Raw genomic sequence first — 18,941 nt, 5'->3', positions numbered from 1 at the left:
CTTCTGCCACAATGGGACACTGTGACGAGTGCCAGAGCGCATGGAAACACCGTTTACCTTCCCACTGCAGGGGTACTTTTTATCTACTTGCACTACTTGAACAGAACTATTCCTGTGCTGAAACAATCCAGATTGGCCAGGCTGTTCATCTTGCTGAATAGTTTTGTGGCAAGAATAGCTGCAGACTACTAAACTGTACATGCAGTAAAAGGTAAAGGGACCCCTGACCATTAGGTCCAGTCGTGACCGACTCTGGGGTTGTGACGCGTATCTTGTGTTATTGGCCGAGGGAGCCAGCGTACAGCTTCCAGGTCATGTGGCCAGAATGACTAAGCCGTTTCTGGCGAACCAGAGCAGCGCACGAAAACGCCGTTTACCTTCCCGACGGAGCGGTACCTATTTATCTACTTGCACTTTGACATGCTCTCGAACTGCTAGGTAGGCAGGAGCTGGGACTGAGCAATGGGAGCTCACCCCATCGTGGGGATTCGAACCAGCGACCTTCTGATTGGCAAGCCCTAGGCTCTGTGGTTTAACCCACAGCGCTACCCGTGTCCTATACATGCAGTAGTAGCAAACAATAGCTTTTTTCACTGTTACCACAAGCTAATTAATTTCTGTTCTGTTTAATCTCTCTCTGATTCTTTTTATATGGGGGTAGTTTTTATATGCCTGTTGTCTTTGTCCATTGAGTTTTCTTGGCAGGGATACTGGAGTGGCTTGCCAGTTCCTTCTCCAGGTGGACCACGTTTAGTCAAAACTCTCCACTATGACCTGTCCATCTTGGGTGTCCCTGCATGTCATAGCTCATAGCTTCTCTGAGTTGTTCAAGCCCCTTCGCCACAACAAGGCAGTGATCCATGAAAAAGCTATGGTTTTCCCAGTAGTGATGTATGGAAGTGAGAGCTGGACCATAAAGGCTGATCACCAAAGAATTGATGCTTTTGAATTATGGTGCTGGAGGAGACTCTTGAGAATCCCATGGACTGCAAGAAGATCAAACCTATCCATTCTGAAGGAAATCAGCCCCGAGTGCTCACTGGAAGGACAGATCGTGAAGCTGAGGCTCCAATACTTTGGCCACCTCATGAGAAGACTCCCTGGAAAAGACCTCGATATTGGGAAAGATTGAGGGCACTAGGAGAAGGGAACGACAGAGGATGAGATGGTTGGACAGTGTTTCTGAAGCTACGAACATGAGTCTGACCAAACTGCGGGAGGCAATGGAAGACAGGAGTGCCTGGCGTGCTCTGGTCCATGGGGTCACGAAGAGTCGGACACGACTAAACAACAACAAGTTTTTATATGGGGGTAGAGCTTCAGTTTCATAGATCAGGACCAAGAAGCTGTAAACGGCAGCTCTGATATTATTTCTAAGATTTTTCAGATGCAGCCCAATTTGTATGAATATATATATTTTAAAAAATCACCAACAATTGCCACCAACATCATTTCATTAGATTTTTATTTAACATAAAATGTTTCAATAGCATTCTAACATGGGAAGAAAATGTGTTTGTTTCCCCTAAAAATACAGAATTGCAGGTTTTTCTAAAGTATTTCTCAGCATCTTCTTATGAATTTTCAACTTATTCATAAATTCTTCGCAGTTCTTCCAGTACAACACCGCCCTCTGTCATAGCATTTTGGAATCTCTGGACCTTTTTTTTAAAAAAAAAGAGAGAAAAGACAACCTTTAGTATATAATTTGTGTTATTATATTCAACATACAGAATGTTGCAATTCTTAGATCCTGCTGGATAGATCAAAGTGACCAACCAGATGCCCCTGAGGGCATCATGGCTAATACCTGTTGAAAGCATTGTCTGCTATGAATATGCCTAACTCCCCATTCTGCTCTGAAAACCATCCAAGCTGGTGCCTATTACTACATCCCGTGGTGGCAAATGCCATAGTTTCAGTATTCGCTGTGTGAAGTACTTCCTCTTCACTGCCCTGAATCTTCCAAAATTGATTGGATGGCCCCAAGTTCTAATACAATGAGAGATGGAAAAGACCTCTCTAACTGCTTTCTCCGTCCCATGCATAATCATGTATCCCCTTACTTTTCTTTATAACCTTGTCCCCCGCCGCACAACACCTCCCCCCCACAAAGCTGTAACCTTTCATCATAGGGAAGCTGTCATTTTCCTATCCTTTGGCAGCTCTATAATATCCTTTTTGAGGTGGAGCAACAAGAACTTTACACAGTACTGTAACTGCAGTTGCACCAGAGATTTGAAGAACAGCATTATGATTTTGCTGTTTCGTTTTCTTTCCTAAGGATTGCTGGCATGAAATTTGCCTTTTTCACACCTGCCACATACCGAGTTGACATTTTCATTGAGCTATCTCCTATGACGCCAACATCTGCTTCATTGTCAACCACCCCCAGTTCAGACCCCCTTAGCATATATGTGAAATTAAGATCTTTCTGAAATATATTATTCTTTCCCATTGATTGTCCCAACCCTTCCAAGAGATCTTTCCCTTCTCTCATGAACAATGCTAATTTTAGTGTTAGTGACATTTAGCAACACTATACAAACATGTTTCACATTGTGAAACAGTACACCAAAGGAGATTGCTTGTCATCAGTTGAACCGCTTAGCACTCCATTGCTAGAAATTAATTGCTCTGTGAACAAGGCTGTTATAAGAGCTTAAAACGTAAGAGGAGTTTCTAGGTTAACAGAAGCTAAAATAATCCACTTACCGCCTCACCATGATTTTCCCATGGAATTGTAGCTCCAATGTCCACAAAGTTGATTCCTGCTTCAAGACAGCGTTGTGCTAGCACACGCCCCACATTCTCACAGGCTGTGACATCTGAAGTACTATAAAGGTGCTTTTTTATGGCCCACTCTTTAGTGGAGGCAGAGACCACAATGCGACCACTGCAGTGCACAACATAGGCCTCCACATGATGCTGTGTTCGCTCAAGTCGTAACCTGAATTGCAAGGCACGAAAAACATCATTTCATAATTTTACTTCAACAATTATTCTGATATAGTATCAATGACAAGTTTCTCAAGAATTCTATTTATAGTAGAGAACCTTATGCTTTATTCCTGAACTCCCCCCTGCCAACTTCAACACAATACCACCTCTTCCTCTCTCCAGGTCTCAAATCAAAACTCAAACACTGCAACAAAGCATACATGAAGCAAGACTTGGATCCTCTGCTCACAGGAATGACTGTGAAGAGGGCCGAGATTCAGAACACTGAGCATGAGCCTGAAAACATGATAACACAATTGCTCTCTGAAGATTAGAAGAAACGTATCAGGAGACAAAAAGACAAGCTTTGAACAAGAAAATATTGTTTCTTAGCAAAATATTCTTCAGATGTTTGTAGAATCCTCCTATGCTTTACATTTTTATAACCTACCTATTCCAATACTCTTGTTTTGGCCATGTGGTTCCCCAGCCTCGCTCTTTCCGTGCTAGAGATAACTGTTCCAAGTTACGTGGATTACGGTTAACGAAGTCAGGGGCAACAATCTCATTTTCTCTTGTATCCACTTCATCTTTGGCAGAAGGTCTGAAACTGGGAATAGAAGAACTACATCTGATACCTGCAGATGAATAAAGAAAAACTATTGAAATGCACATTTAAGTTTAACACAACTCAGTGCACAGAAATATTTCCAGCATACAAGGTCAACAAAACCTTTGCATTGTGACCTCAGCAAAGGTACGGTATTTGTAAAACCAGGCAGAAGCTTACTGCACAGTAGCTCCTCCTTTGAAAGAAAAGGGGGAGAGGAAAAGCCATGCAGCTTTGTTAAGGAACAAGTACCACAACAACTACATGCTAAGTTTCTACAAATGGGAAGTTGGGCATCGATCCTTAGAGTAAGACGTGTTTGAGTTTTCCCCGGAACAGCCTAGGAGGTGTTCTAAAAGTTAGCAGACTCTCCGTGAGATTTACTCCTGAGAAGATATGCTTAGGATGGGATCCTCGAACACAAACCTAGTAAGTATACGATTAAAAGAAATTTCATCCGAAGTCAGTAGTTAGCTTCCTAGAAAATGCTCCCGTTCACTTAAATGGGCTCCTTCCCCAGGTTCCATCTGAATTCTATATTAACACTCAAATCCAAATCTCAGCACCTTGAGCAGCTTCCGTGAATGCCCTAGCCACGATCCTCAGCTGCAAAGGCCGCCACCTCCTCAGTGCCATCACGCCGGGAGAAGCACACGCTACAGGGCATAGGGCAGCACCATTTTTACAAAGGGAAGCTCGGAGCTTCAGCTCTACCCCTTATCTCTATGCAAACCATAGGAGAGAAAACCCGTTTCCGCCCAGGGGCGGGGGGAAAGGCTCTGCCACAAGTTTGTAACCCTACTTCTGATTGGTCAACTCAAGGAAATCCACCCGCTTTCCTCCATAGAAAGGTCCTATAAACGAACAGCGCTTTGAGTTGTACGGATAGATGTTGGGTCCACAGACCCATAGCTTTCCGAGAGTGTAGATGGGACCGTATATTTCGAAATGAGAGACTGATATATTCACGAGACTTCCCTCTCCCGGATTGGAATTGAGATCATCTGCCAGCAAAAATAAAATATTCCCTATATCTATTGTTGGACATGCAACTACGCAGCACTTTCAGCATGTAAGAGGAATGCAAGACATCTGCAGTCAACTGGCGCAGAATTTGGGTTGGAAGAGGAGTTTGGAGGGGGGCAGTTTATGCAGTTTTACCACTGCTACATACTCAGCGGCGTTTTGCACGGAGCATTTGGAAGGGAATCTAAATCAGTCTTATAAACTCATCTCTAACCTTCGATATTTCAATCTTACTTCCCTCAACCTACAAGAATGGACTATATTGGCATTGGACTTTGCATGCCTTAAATGCTTAGAAACGGAGCGGGGAATACACGAAATAAGATCTGAGTTTTAAAAAGTGGGAACGTCTTTTTGGGACTGGGATTCCGTATAGGAGCCACAGAAAACCTCCCCTCCTTCTCCCTTTCACAGCTAAAACTGGCTTTTCCACCGAAAACCCAGAATTCGCCTCTACAATGTGATTTCCCTCTACATTTTCTTTTATCTTTTCCGTAGAGTCGATCTAGGCTGAGAGAGAACAGTGCGCCCATATCCGGCGCAGCCCTTTATTACGTAGCAGTAGCGGTCCGGCGCTTTTTCTTACGTCTTCCATTTTGACACCAAACACTACTCCCTGTAGCTTGATTTGGTCAATCCAAAGTGCGCTTGCGCACTACGGCTCTGATTTTTCTGTCGTTTGTGAAAGGATGCGGAGGGGGGTGGCGCTTGCGGGAATGAATTCATCAGATTAATTTCTGGACTGTATAATAATAAATATAAATCACAATTCATCGGAATATCACTAACTTCCCACAACATGACAAGCTGCGGGGAGTCTCAAGCAAAGGTGGCTTCAAAATGGTTGGGAAAGGAGCTGATAAGACTTTTCCAAAGGTGCTTATTCAACCTGGGGAATTCTAAAGCAAGCCTCCCCGAATCCCGTCCACTTTCTAGAATTTTCTAGAACACATTTAACCGCCTCACTTGTCGCTACGCAACAGGAAGGAAACGCTCGTTTGCGGCGCAAGGTCCAATCACCACCCAAAGCTCAAAAGACAGGTCCGTAGTAAACTTGTGCCCCGCGCTTTGATTGGTTCATCTCTTATGTCCTTTCGTCGATGACGACGCTAGGAGCCTCCCAACGAGCGCCGCCTTGAGGGGCGGGGTTACCCAGGAAGCCTTGCGCTGTGAGGTTTGCAGTGCTGCACGCACGTTGACGCCTCGCTCTCTTTGTTGGTCAAGATGGCGTTCGACGGGCCTTTGGCGGTTTTCGGAGAGCGGGGCACCGGCGAGCATGTCCGCACGCAGAACGGTAAAAAGAAAACGAAAGAAGGAATGACCAATAATTTCTTCGGGGCCTTCCGAAACCCTCTCAGGAGTCTAACGGTGGCTTCGCCTCCGCTAGCGCCGCGGGCTGATGGGGCGCGCGTGCGTGTAAGGCGGAACCGGCTCTCCTGCGTTTAACGGGCGCGCAGAGAACGGGGCGGCCTTTAGGCAAGGCGGCGAACGTTGAGATGGCCCACAGGCATCCCTTTCTTGAGCCTCTAGAGAGGGGGAGAGATCTGTCGGGAGGATCAAGCAGAGCTACTTGATCAAGTCCTCTTTGCTCTAGCCACGCCTCGGGTCTCGCGTTCGTGGAATAATTCGCTTCTTCCATATGCAATGGAGCCGCTCCTTTTCCGTCAGCACCCGCGAGAATTGGCGGCTCAATGACGGGGGGGGGGCGCAGTTCGCTTCCTTATATGGCAGGGCTCGCTTTCGAAGCTTGGCTCTTTGGTTAGCCACATTGCTAAGCCCGATTTGGATGCATTGAGGATTTATGAGAAACCATGCCATGATATCGGTATTCTCAGCACACTCCTATTCCAGTAGGAAATTTAATCGATTGAAAAAATACGTTTCAGGAATTTCAAAGGAGAACCACAAAAAGAATAATTATTGATGCTAATTTGTAATTAAAACATTAAATTTGAATGTAATTTTCAATTTCACATGGTTCCATGGGTTAAGAGTTCTGTCAGAGTGTAATGCTCACAAGAGAATCTTAACTTGTGATCAGTTGATCTAATTCCATTAGTTCAAAATAATGTCATTTAAAATCTGTACTAGTGTTATCTTGCACGACATCGTTGAAACCACATTTTCTTTTAAGAAGTGTTATAATCATAAACTGCTGAATAGGTTATTATTTTTTAAAAATCATTAGTGACTATAGGATTAGGCTAGTGAATATAGTTTTAAGCTAAAAGTTACCTGTGTTTTTCTCATTTTACATAAAATCCCAAGTATTGGTAGATGATGTAACAAGTAGAGGGGAACTTAAAAACCCTGATCAGCATTGTCTTCCCTTCTCCATTAAGACCTTGCATAGATATGTTTATGCAGGCATTTGGTTTATCTGTGGTGAGAGGTGGCTTTATAATCTTTGATACAGCAAATTCTATTGGTTTTAAAAACATGTTTTAGCCTTATTGTGCATATTTATAACATTATAAACTGTATTTAATCTATTGAATTAAAATATATAGCTAATCCCCCAAGCTCAGGTACAAGTTTATTTAGAATCTGTGTCCAGATAGAAGTTGGACTCTTCCCATTCTACTGCCACTTATTTGCATTACCAAATAAGAGGTTATGCTTATGGGATAAAGAAAAGCCTGCCATAGTCTGAAGGAGAAGAATGAACACTGTCTTCCTCCTATATTAAATGGCAGAACATAGTATTACAAAGATATCGAATGTACTTAATTGCTTGTAGGACTGGTTCAAGCTGTGCACATGAGCCTGAGAACATTTAGACATACTGTGCATGGAACTGTTATAATGGATCTATGCTTACACTAGAAAATGGCTATTACCCGTGTTTCTCAAAAAATAAGACACCGTCTTATATGTTTCCTCAAAAAAAAACCAGTGGCTTATTTTCAGGGGATGTCTTATTCTTTGGCGCCCTCCAGAACTGTGCCTATCACTATGTCTTATTTTCGGGGTATGGCTTATATTGCGCAAATGCTTAGAAATCCTGCTATGGCTTATTTAATGGGTATGTCTTATTTTCGGAGAAACGGTACAAACTCTGCTTGTCTGGTCCATTCCTTGTGAAAAACTGGATGGAGCCTACTTGTGGAGGTTCTCATTCATATTAGAGGTTCTCGGCAAAACACTTGTTCCCCCGCTCAAACCATGTACAAATAACATTGAGGTACAGTATTACTATAGTTAATACTAAACAAAGTATTAAGTTTGGTTTTCGTAACCAGAATTAACTACTTTTCTAAAAGGATTTGATTTAAATAAGTGTGTATATGGTAGCATCTGTATCACATAACCTGTTGTTTTAAGAAAAACTCTTGGCGCCATTTGAGAGGGAAATGTATCTCTTTTTCTGAACAGTTATGGCTGCTGCTTCCATTGCCAATATTGTGAAGAGTTCTCTTGGCCCAGTTGGCTTGGATAAAATGTTGGTGGATGACATTGGTGTAAGTAGACACTATTTTCTATGAGTAATTTTTAAGAGAAAAGTGCACTGTGCAACCCAGATACGTCTTCCAGTAAGTCTATAAAATTATCCTGAGTTACCGTAAACATGCTTTTAAATGTGTCAGTGTTCAAAATTTGCACTTTTTGTACCTGGCTATTGGCCACTTAAGACCAAGTAAAGATGGCTGAGCACCAGGATGGCGCCTGACATCTCCATCTGGAGGTGCATGCCTGGGGATCATTGCACCCGGACCGTTTTCACACACTAATACCCCATTCTGTAGAATTTTATCAGTTATAGTTTATTTGCACAATCAGAATTAAATTCAGTAACCAAAGTGCTTTTTCTGTGCAGCTTGAGCAGGAGCAGTGAACAACGTCAAGTTCTCAAAGTTCTTAACCTACCGGTAGCTCAAGGGGGTCATCTGAGCTAGCCAGATGTTTAACAGAGAATCAATCACAATCACAGTCAGTCCATCATTTGAAAAATAAGATTTTCGAACCATCTTGCCCCAAAATGGCAACTGGACATTCTGTTTTGGCAACTAACCTTGGTTTAAGGAGCCATTTGGCCATTAGCTTTTTAACAATGATGTGTGTTAAATAAGCATAAGTAAATATTTAATATTTTACAGCCCATTCCCATGCATATGTATTCAGAAGCCATTGCATTAGGGATTTACTTGTAAATGTAGATAGGATTGCAGCCTTTTGTTTTCTTATGGCAAATATTTTTAATCACTTAATCTTACTTGTCTTGCTTATCTTTTAATTTGTATTGTAATATATGAAATAATTCTATTTACTGTACTCAAATAATTTCCATAACTTGTTGGTCACAAGGGTTTGGCTTAAAACAGAATTGGATAAATATACAGGATGAGTCATTTAAAAGAAGCCCCGTGGATACAGAGTATACATGTTCCACGGGGCCTCTTTTAAACAACTCACCCTGTACATGCTAATTCAGTTACCCATTCTCAGCAGCCTTGCAGAATATGGGCACTTAATTAAGACTGGTGGAAGCAGTGACAGCAAGTCTAGGCTTCAACACTTCGGCTCATCGTAGTGAGAGTAAAAAGCAACCAGTCTCCATCCTCACTTTGAAGCTTCATCCTCACTTTGAAGCTACACAGCTATCCCTGTACTCCTAGCAGCTCCAACACTGAAAGGAAAGCTGGAAGTTATTTGGTAGTTATATGACCAGAGTGTGCAGGACCAAACCAGTAAGCTCGCCAACTGCTCTGAAGCAGAAAAATGAAGTGGGGTCTTGTTTGGTTTCTGCTTGGTAAAACGTGCAACAAAAAACAGGGTAGGCTTCTTGACTGCTTAGTGCTGATACTGTATGTTGAGGGTCAGCCAAAGGTGACGTGCTCCCAGCCTGTCCTTCCCTCAGGAAAATTGGGGGGGGGTGCTTCCTTGGCTGATGTTGGACAGGGGCACTTTCCTCTGCCAAGGTAGATGGGAAGAGAAAGGAACAGGAACTTGGCAGCCACATTTTCTGACAGCTAGAAATGTTAGTCCAAAACTAGGGGCCCTTAAGCAATTCTTTATGATTATTTGCATAATTATATTTCATAATTATGATTAATGTTAGCAATCATTTAATTATTTGTGTGTCTGAAATATTAGGATGTGACCATTACAAATGATGGTGCAACTATTCTGAAATTGCTGGAGGTAGAGCATCCTGCGGCAAAAGTTCTGTGTGAACTGGCAGAGCTACAAGACAAAGAAGTTGGAGATGGGACCACCTCTGTGGTATGTGTATGTTTGTAGATTCATGTGCACTGAAAAAGCTGGGAGCACTATACTGTTCTGTGCTGTCCCACTCAGGTCTGCTTTGAAATCTAAACAGCATATATATGATTTATTTTAGATACATAATAAAGTAACTTCTTGTATTGATTTTTAAAAAATACTGCAACCATTTAATGTTAGGGTTGCTATGTCTATTTATTCCTTAGCCTATTTTATAAAAGCCTGTTTCACATAAAGGATTACAGTATTAGTTCATTTGTTGTTGTCAAAACAAAGTATGCTCAATCAACCTGTCAAGCCTACCAGAATTAACACAGACTTGATACACAGTTAAAAAAATTACATACGCCGGCTTAATGTGTTTGAATTAGGACTATAATAATTTATTATTTATAACCTGCCCATCTGGCTGGGTTTCCCCAACCACTCTGGGTGGCTCCCAACAGAAAATTATAAACACGATAAAACATCAAACAATAAAAACTTCCCTGAACAGGGCTGCCTTCAGATGTCTTCTAAAAGTCAGATAGTTGTTTATTTCCTTGATATCTGATGGGAGGGTGTTCCACTGGGCGGGTGCCACTACCAAGAAGGCCCTCTGCCTGGTTCCCTGTAACCTCACTTTTTTAGGGAGGGAACTGCAGAAGGCCCTCGGAGCTGGACATCAGTGTCTGGGCTGAATGATGGGGGTGGAGGCGCTCCTATAAAAGATCTTGGGCTGTATCTAATGTTGCACTAGCAAGGTTCCACTGGTGCAGTAGCACTTAGGTTTCCTTTCTTCCTCCCCTCTTGCACCTCTAGAATCTACTCTGGAAGGTCCTCCAATCCTCTAGAGTTGATTTTGAGGGCACACGGCAGGCTAGAGGCATACGAGACGAAGAGGAAGACCAGTTGCACACACAGACATCCCTAGTGCCAGAGGAGCTGCAACATTAGATATCGCCCTTGCTCCCATGAATTATCTTTAAACAGGTTATGCTCCTGAACCCACTTACAAGACTACTTGTGTTTACTGTTATAACTGGAGGGAAAGTCTTCCCATTTGACTACCACTTATTTGCATTGCAAAATAAGTGGCTATGCTTATGGGATAAATAAATGACTGCCAAAGGTCTGAAGGAGAATATTGACAATGTATTCATCCTATATGAAATGGCAGTACATACTCCTAATTAATTATTTTGGGCATGATTATAGTTTGGATTCAAAGAAAACACACCTGTTACACTTTACTGTCAGAAGCATTATTCTTTCTTGCAAGTTCGTGTTAGGGCGTGGTGCATTTAAAAGATGGAGTAGCTTGAGGCAGAAGAAGAAAGTTTTTGGGACTGCATTAGCTATTCCAGTATCAGTACAGCATAGGGATGAGTATACAGTCAAACCTCGGTTTACGTCTACCTCGTGTTTGCAACTGCTTCGGCGAGCAACCGCCACGGACCTGGAAGTGTTTACATCCGGGTTCCGGGGCGTTGAATGCGCAGACACGATCTGCACAGAAGCGCTCTATCAGCGCTACGTGCAGAAGCGTGCCTTCGGCGAGCGACTGCCTCCACGGAACGGATTGCGGTCGCAAACCGAGGTACCACTGTACTCTCTTCTGCACTCTGAAAGATGTTTATTCATTTTTTTTTTCATCCACGTGCACACAGTGATTTACACAAAGAACCCAGTAACTTCTCACAATGACATGAGAACAAACCTTAGTTTTTATCTGCCTGCTTTGGCAGTAGCCAGAAGTAACCACCTACAAAGGAAACAAAATGGGGCCATCATTCCCCCATCCCCCAGCAAGCAAAAGTAGCAACTTCCTTTTTGAAAGATTTGCCTGGAAAAGCACTGCAGTTGTTAATGTCTGCCCCACCCAGCAAGAGAACCAACAAATACAATTCTTGGACCATATTTGGATTCCATTTCTGTAGCCAGGCGCATCTCATGGCATACGCCAGTCTCTTTAAATCCCTTTGGGACAAGCCATGTTGAGTTGGTTGGTTATTACTGATAGGGTATTAGAACTGTGTCAAAATTGGATAGGAAGCAAATGAATAGTGATGCTGTTATGCATTAAGAGCCTTCTGTTTCTTCACCCAGTTTCTGGTCCTGCTTGCCACAAGGCAACTGGCATATACTGAGCTATGTTTATCCTTGCATTGTAATCTACAGGCTTTTTTTTTTACTTCTCTACCTTGTCACTTCCACCTACCCAGGGCTAGTTGGGGGTCAGGTTTTTGGACAGATACATGTGGTTCTTAAGGAGCACACATCTGATAGGATATGTCTCCCTCACATAGACACTAGGTATTCTCAAGTGCTTATCTTTTGCAGAGGAGGAGGAAGACATTGCAGCCATGGACTTGGGGTGAGAACTCAGCTCCCAGGCTATGAAAGAAAGTGGGCCCCATACAGCAAAAGCTGCTGCTGTTTGCAGTGGCGGACAGGATAAGCTAGGGCAACCGTGCCAGGCCAGCGCCAAGTCCTCTTAAGCCATAGAATCTTGGAAAGAGTAGAAAGGATGTGAAATTTAATTTAATGGTCCAGAGCCAGCAAGAAGTGTGACCTTCAAATGATACTTTCTATCTGCTAAAGAGAATGAACTTATCACATTAAGACCATCATTCTTTTTTCATTAAGTTTATGCCTTGAATATGCTGTAATTTTTTTCACAGAATAGCTTGCATATTGTTAAATCGTGTCTCTATTGTTTCTAACAAACAGGTGATCATTGCTGCAGAACTTTTGAAAAATGCAGATGAGTTGGTTAAACAGAAAATTCATCCCACTTCCGTCATTAGCGGATATCGTCTCGCTTGCAAGTAAGAAAACTTGTGGTGAAATCTACTGCTGAGCAATTTCAACCTTCTCTGTTAAAGTTTTGTTGAATCTTAAGATTTGAAGTTTAGGGCAACGTGTTATTTTGCCTCAGTGACATCACATTTAACGGCCCCAGCCATCACAAGAAAGGTGGGTGGCAAGTAGGGAAAGAGCATTGGTGTTATGCTGTATGTGGAATGTCCTTGGCAGGGAGCCTCAGCTGGCTCTCACTTTGCTATCCTTTTGACACAAGGCAAAGACTTAATTTATCCAGGGTTTTTAACATTGGCAGGCCACTCATATATGCAATTTATGCTGAAGGTAAGGAGAGATACATTGGCAGAACAGCTGCCATTGGCTTTATGTGTCAGCATTTGCTAACCTGATGCTTTCCAGGTGTAATTGGACTAAGTCCCATCTGTGTGTGTCTGCCGTCTGGGTGTACACAGGACTGATTCAAATGTCCTCTATTTCACAAGCTTGCAGGACCACATTTTTGTCTTTAACCGCTGTCAGAGCAGCAAGTATGGTAGAGGTTGTTGCACCTGCAGAAGGAGATTTGAGACGATCAGCCTCCTTCTGCAGGTGTAGGAGATCAATTCTGTCTATGGCCCTCGCACACCCTCTAACCCATCATAGGATGGCAGTCTTAGGTTGCTGTGATTAAGCTCATTGATCCAGGTTGCATTTTATTTGCTGGGTTCAGCTTGGTTTATATGTTGCGTAGTATTTTAAAACTGTTTCATAAGCCACCCTTGGAATGATGGCTGGCCATTGAAGGAAACAATTCATTTTCAGCCTTTATTCCATTTTCAAAGAGATGAAATTACTGTTAATGTTATAATTTCTATAAGTAGTCACAGCATTGAGAGTATTAAAATTAAATCATAACTACCTTGTAAAAATTGTGTTTTTATTCAACAGGGAGGCAGTTCGATACATCAATGAGAACCTTGTTATTAACTCAGATGAGCTGGGCAGGGACTGCCTTATTAATGCAGCTAAAACATCAATGTCCTCCAAAATCATTGGAATGTATCCTTTCAGTTTGTGGAAACAAAGTATTGAGTGCTACCTTTAAGAGAAAAATGGCATTTTTTCTTAGATATGTAGTGGGGGAGGCATAAAGGCATGGTCTAATCCTGCCATTATGCCTCATTGGCATTCTTTTAAGAATGTCTTTCCAGAGAACTCACATCTGTATAATAACATTAGTCTTAGCTCCTATGAAATCCTCTTGGCTGCTCGGGTTGCGAACGTGATCCGTGCGGAAGGCAAGTTCACAACCGCAGCGTCACATCTGCGCATGCGTGGGTTGTGATTCAGCGCTTCTGTGCATGCGCAAAGCGCTGAAACCCAGAAGTAACCCATTCCAGTACTTCCGGGTTCGGCGCGGTACGCAACCCAATAACACGCAACCTGAAGCGTCTGTAACCCAAGGTATGACTAATGTCTTTTTAATGTGAAATGTGCAGTAAATTTAATAGAGACTCTACTGCTCCTATTCTCCTTAACAGTGCTCTTATAGTGACAGTGACTTCTTTGCCAACATGGTAGTGGATGCTGCACTTGCAGTAAAATACACAGATTCAAAAGGGCAAGCACATTATCCCATCAACTCCATTAACGTTTTGAAGGCACATGGTCGCAGTCAGAAAGAGAGCATTCTTGTAAATGGCTATGCGTTGAACTGTATTGTGGGCTCCCAAAGTAAGGTCACATTCTTATCAACAAAGCAATACAGTGATCTCAGTTTTGTGTTAGCAGTAAAGACACATGCACTTTCTTTTTCTGAGGAATCCTAAAGTATTAATAGATGGCATAAAATATAGTTAACACTTCTGTTTAACATGAAAGTATGATACTAAATATTGGGTGGGGGGCTTGAATTATTAGTAATAGATTAAGCTGTAGGAGACTCTTGGTCCTCTTCTGTCTCAGGCTGCAATTCTGCACCCTCATACCTGGTATTAAGCCCTCTGAATTTAGTGGGACTCGCTTTTTAGTAGATGTCTAAAGATTTGTGGTGTAAAAGTGTATCAGCCAATAATGCATGATTTGAATGGATGGACATTGATTTAGCCTAGAGGGTTTATGAACAGAGTGGGTTTCAGGAAAATGAGTCTTTGGTGAATAACTTTGCTACAAGAATTGCTAATAGCACAAATATTTTAAAGAATTTATTCCTAACTTGATTTTTAAAAACAATTTTGAAATACTGTATTTTAATAAACAACCCAGGATGTGTGGTATGTTTTTTCTCCTTTTTAAAGGTATGCCCAAGAGAATAGTAAATGCAAAGATTGCATGTCTTGACTTCAGCTTACAGAAGACTAAAATGAAGCTTGGTGTTCAGGTCGTAGTCACAGATCCTGAAAAACTGGACCAGATTAGGCAGAGGTATGCTGTGGGGGGACACTTTGAACTAAAATGATAGTATGCATGTTGATGTTTCAAGCTTGTCTTAGATAGTGAAACCTGTTTATTTAAAGAACCAGGGCCAAATACGGAATCGTAAGAATTTTGAAGCAGTGTGTTCCAAACTGTATCACTATTCTTGCAAAGAATATGCTCAATTCAAGTTGATTATAAAGAGTAGCAGCAGATTTATTTTAATTAAGTGTTGACGTGTGAATCTAAACTCACGGCTAATTTGAAATCCATTAAATCAGTTTACCTTCCCACAAGTTTGCTTCCTCATCTACCTGCATAAGGAGCTTCATAATCTTTGTAACTGTGTGCCATAACTGAAAACAGTAGAATCGCCTTCTCCAACCTGGTGCCTTCCAGACGTTTTGACTACAACTTTTATTATCTCTGTGCCCGTAACATCCTAGTGGGCACCTTACAAAGGCTGCAGTAGGGCTACATCTGATGTAGCTCCATCTTTTTGCAGGGTCCAGCAACCTTTGCATCATGGAATGGTAGAGTTGGAAAGGTCCAACTCCCTGCAATGTAGGAATATTTTTGTCCCATGTGGGGCTTAAACTCATAACCTTGAGAGCATAGAACTCTTAGCTTTACTAACTGAGCTATATCACAGGCTTCTGCTTCTGTCTATTGCTAGACAGCTAGGTTTGGATGGGAAAAGTTGTATACTTTATTAATTAACCTGTCTGTGATAGTGGTGATGCATGTTCTGGTAACCTTCAAATGAGACAATTGTCTAGTATGTAGAGCTGTCTTTGAAGATGGTTTGGAAACTGCAGTTAATCTGAGATATATCTGCAAAGCTTTTATATGGGACTGGGCATTATGATCACGTCAATTGCACAGGCGTCTAAACCATTTCAAAATGCTACTTTTGATCTTTAAAGATCTTTAGCAGAGGCTTTGTAGGCATGTCTGAAAAGCATTTTATATGAAATGGGTTTTAATATAATTGGGAAGATAGATCGCATATTAAATCACAGCTAGTTTTATTGAGTATTTTATCTTTTTGACCACTAATTTCATATTTGAGTTTGTTTCTGTTTAACTAATGCATACCTACTCTCTCATGCAGAGAGTCTGACATCACTAAAGAGAAAATTCATAAGATTTTGGCCACAGGCGCAAATGTTGTTTTGACTACTGGTGGAATTGATGATATGTGTCTGAAATACTTTGCGGATGCTGGTGCCATGGGAGTACGCAGAGTGCTAAAAAGAGATCTTAAACGCATTGCTAAGGCTTCTGGAGGTAACTACAGACTTCTCAGCGTTCAATCTTAACACCACAGCTTGCTTGTCTTGTTAGTACTGAAGTTAAATATATAGAAACACGTTGCTTACTGCCACTTGTTGGACCTTAAAAACCCAAATTTGAGTGGGGTTGTTTGGCAAAATAAAAGTGGCTTTTGTGAAGCATACTAAAGGCCTTGTTTGTGTGTTGTTTTTTTATAAGCCACTCTGTGTTCAACCCTGGCAAATCTGGAAGGTGAAGAAACTTTTGAGGCATCAATGCTAGGACAAGCAGAAGAAGTGGTTCAAGAAAGAATTTGTGATGATGAATTAATCTTAATCAAGAAGTAAGAATTATTCTCCTGCATAAAGTATTGGCACCAGTGTATTTTGCTACATCTTTTGAAATTTCCTGTTTGATAGCTGCCATGATGCCTTTTAAATTGTGTGAGCAGTTACTGCATATGTGTGGGGTAGATTATCTTCAGTCCTCTGTAATTAGTTTGAGACCATGAATTTTCTTGATAAACCTGGACACAATTCAGTTGTTGCTAACTACGTACATAGCTAAATAGGGTTGGTTAGATTAGCTAGTAAACGTTTTGATAACTAACTCCGGAATAAGGACCTTTCACTTTGTCTTTGTGAAACAGTACTAAGGCACGGACTACCGCCGCCATTATATTACGAGGGGCAAATGACTTCATGTGTGATGAAATGGAGCGATCCTTGCATGATGCTCTTTGTGTTGTCAAGAGAGTATTGGAGTCAAAGTCTGTGGTTCCAGGAGGTGGCGCAGTTGAAGCAGCGCTTTCTATTTACCTAGAAAATTATGCAACCAGCATGGTAAGTTTCTAGTTAATAAATGTTTGGAAACACTTCTCCCTGTGAACTTTGTTTTATTGTAGCTTTGGAGTTGTTTTTTTCCAGTTGAGAGCAGCCATAATTCACTTAATAATTGTTGAAGGATGCATTGGGAATTTTTAAACGTTAGATTGATTTTAAAAAGGGGTAGGTTTATTTTGAATACTTCTATGGAATCACTTAAACTAACTTTTAGCACAATAGACTATTGATTGATAATAATGCATTGTTCTTTTGCATTACAGTTCTGAAATGCTAATATATAATTCTTTTATAATTAGGGATCACGTGAACAGCTTGCTATTGCAGAATTTGCAAGGTCGCTTCTGGTTATTCCGAACACTTTAGCAGTCAATGCTGCTCAAGATGCTATAGATCTTGTTGCAAAACTCAGGGCATTTCACAATGAAGCTCAAGTGAATCCAGAACGCAAAAACTTGAAATGGTAGGTGTCATGACATAAAGCTATCGAACATTCAATTCTAGTCTTAATATGCCAGCATTAAATACAAATCATCTTTAAAAAATGACTTAAGCCCTGTGTCTGTAACAGCAGCTTTGCCAAGGTAGATTTTTCTGGTGGTGTACTTTGTTCAGGTACATTGTTGACAAAAATGGATAAAAGTTTGAGAAAGAGCACAGGAGCTAAATGTTGACTTGCTCTCGCTGTATAAAAAAATGTTACAAAATTGGGATTAAACGTTAGCCCTCTGTGAATATTAAACCAATAGTCTAAAGTTTATGTACCTATCTAAAACAATTAACTTTGTTTTTAAAGGATTGGTCTTGATTTAATCAATGGAAAGCCACGTGACAACAAGCAGGCTGGTGTATTCGAGCCTACTGTGGTTAAAACAAAGAGTCTGAAGTTTGCAACAGAAGCTGCAATTACCATTCTTCGAATCGATGATGTTATTAAGCTGCACCCTGAAAGTAAAGGTGATAAAGGCGGATGCTATGAAGATGCAGTTCATTCTGGAGCAATTGAAGACTAAATGCATTTTTATTCAACTGTTCCTGTAAAAGTCTAGTCTTGTATGTACAAGTGTGTTAATTAATGAAGCTGTTGCACTTCTGCTTAATTACTTAAAATTAAAAAATGGCTGTGTCCTCATACTTGTTCTAATATTTAAGACCACAATAAACAATGCAAGGTGGCTAAGAGCTTTTTAGGGCTTAAACTGAAGTCACTATACAATGCTTTTGGTTCTCTACACCAGGGGGGGCCAACTCCGAAGAGACTGCGATGTACTCAGTTAAAAACTGGCAGTGATCTACCACCTTTTAGGGGTTCAGGTCAGAGTTGTTGGGCTTTTCTGAGGCGGGAAAGCCCTGTTTTTGGAAGGTGAAGGGCTAAAATGTTGAGATTTTTTAGGGGAGCCAAAGTTGTTGAGCTTCTTTGGGGGGAGCCGGTGATCTACCGGTAGATCACGATCTACCTGTTGGACGTTCCTGCAGTCTACACTAAGGAATGCTGTGCAGTCATGCCTAGTGCTAAAGTCGCAGCTCTGTGCTGGGTGGGGCAAACAACAGCTTAACTTCCTGAAGTCAAGCAAAATAAAAAAAAATTCCTTCAGTAGCACCTTAAAGACCAACTAAGTTTTTATTTTGGTATGAGCTTTCGTGTGCATGCACACTTCTTCACTGTATCTGAAGAAGTGTGCATGCACACGAAAGCTCATACCAAAATAAAAACTTAGTTGGTCTTTAAGGTGCTACTGAAGGAATTTTTTTATTTTGCTTCGACTCAGACCAACACGGCTACCTACCTGTTCCTGAAGTCAAGTAAGAGACTGATTTTGCCCACT

General features: G+C 41.4%; 2 protein-coding genes and 2 non-coding genes across 4 annotated transcripts; 3 read left to right on the top strand and 1 right to left on the bottom strand.

The window, feature by feature from the left end:
* Positions 1-1,448: 1,448 nt before the first annotated feature.
* On the bottom strand, positions 1,449-4,282 carry MRPL18 (mitochondrial ribosomal protein L18). The gene is made up of 4 exons (XM_035110652.3): positions 4,117-4,282; positions 3,392-3,578; positions 2,716-2,950; positions 1,449-1,661 (listed from the first exon to the last, which is right to left on the bottom strand). The coding sequence occupies exons 1-4, from the start codon at positions 4,184-4,186 to the stop codon at positions 1,590-1,592; spliced, it is 564 nt and encodes a 187-aa protein (XP_034966543.1). The 5' UTR covers positions 4,187-4,282; the 3' UTR covers positions 1,449-1,589.
* Positions 4,283-5,781: 1,499 nt separating this feature from the next.
* TCP1 (t-complex 1) lies at positions 5,782-18,300 on the top strand. Its single transcript, XM_035108616.3, has 12 exons — positions 5,782-5,870; positions 7,952-8,037; positions 9,671-9,799; positions 12,512-12,609; positions 13,532-13,642; positions 14,136-14,317; positions 14,881-15,007; positions 16,113-16,288; positions 16,493-16,616; positions 16,923-17,115; positions 17,415-17,578; positions 17,912-18,300. Exons 1-12 carry the CDS (start codon positions 5,801-5,803, stop codon positions 18,126-18,128), a joined length of 1,677 nt encoding a protein of 558 aa, XP_034964507.1. The 5' UTR covers positions 5,782-5,800; the 3' UTR covers positions 18,129-18,300.
* LOC118083292 (small nucleolar RNA SNORA29) lies at positions 7,148-7,283 on the top strand. Its single transcript, XR_004692368.1, has one exon. It is a non-coding gene; the product is annotated as a small nucleolar RNA SNORA29 (small nucleolar RNA).
* On the top strand, positions 10,834-10,969 carry LOC148686288 (small nucleolar RNA SNORA29). The gene has a single exon (XR_015949432.1). It is a non-coding gene; the product is annotated as a small nucleolar RNA SNORA29 (small nucleolar RNA).
* Positions 18,301-18,941: the final 641 nt, after the last annotated feature.

The sequence above is a fragment of the Zootoca vivipara genome, chromosome 3 (genome assembly GCF_965207765.1).
Source record: "Zootoca vivipara chromosome 3, rZooViv2.hap1.1, whole genome shotgun sequence".
In the NCBI taxonomy this organism is placed as follows: Eukaryota; Metazoa; Chordata; class Lepidosauria; order Squamata; family Lacertidae; genus Zootoca; species Zootoca vivipara.
This window is presented reverse-complemented; position numbering and strand designations above follow the sequence as displayed.

Bases quoted from the DNA above. Each gene is read 5' to 3' on its own strand.
- MRPL18 (XM_035110652.3), bottom strand. From the start codon at position 4,186: ATGGCACTGAGGAGGTGGCGGCCTTTGCAGCTGAGGATCGTGGCTAGG. The intron at 3,579-4,116 runs GTGCTGAGATTT...ATTCATCTGCAG, and splicing joins ATTCACGGAAGCTGCTCAAG to GTATCAGATGTAGTTCTTCT. The intron at 1,662-2,715 runs GTAAGTGGATTA...TTTAAAAAAAAG, and splicing joins GGGAAAATCATGGTGAGGCG to GTCCAGAGATTCCAAAATGC.
- TCP1 (XM_035108616.3), top strand. From the start codon at position 5,801: ATGGCGTTCGACGGGCCTTTGGCGGTTTTCGGAGAGCGGGGCACCGGC. The intron at 9,800-12,511 runs GTATGTGTATGT...TCTAACAAACAG, and splicing joins GAGATGGGACCACCTCTGTG to GTGATCATTGCTGCAGAACT. The intron at 17,116-17,414 runs GTAAGTTTCTAG...TTTTATAATTAG, and splicing joins AAAATTATGCAACCAGCATG to GGATCACGTGAACAGCTTGC.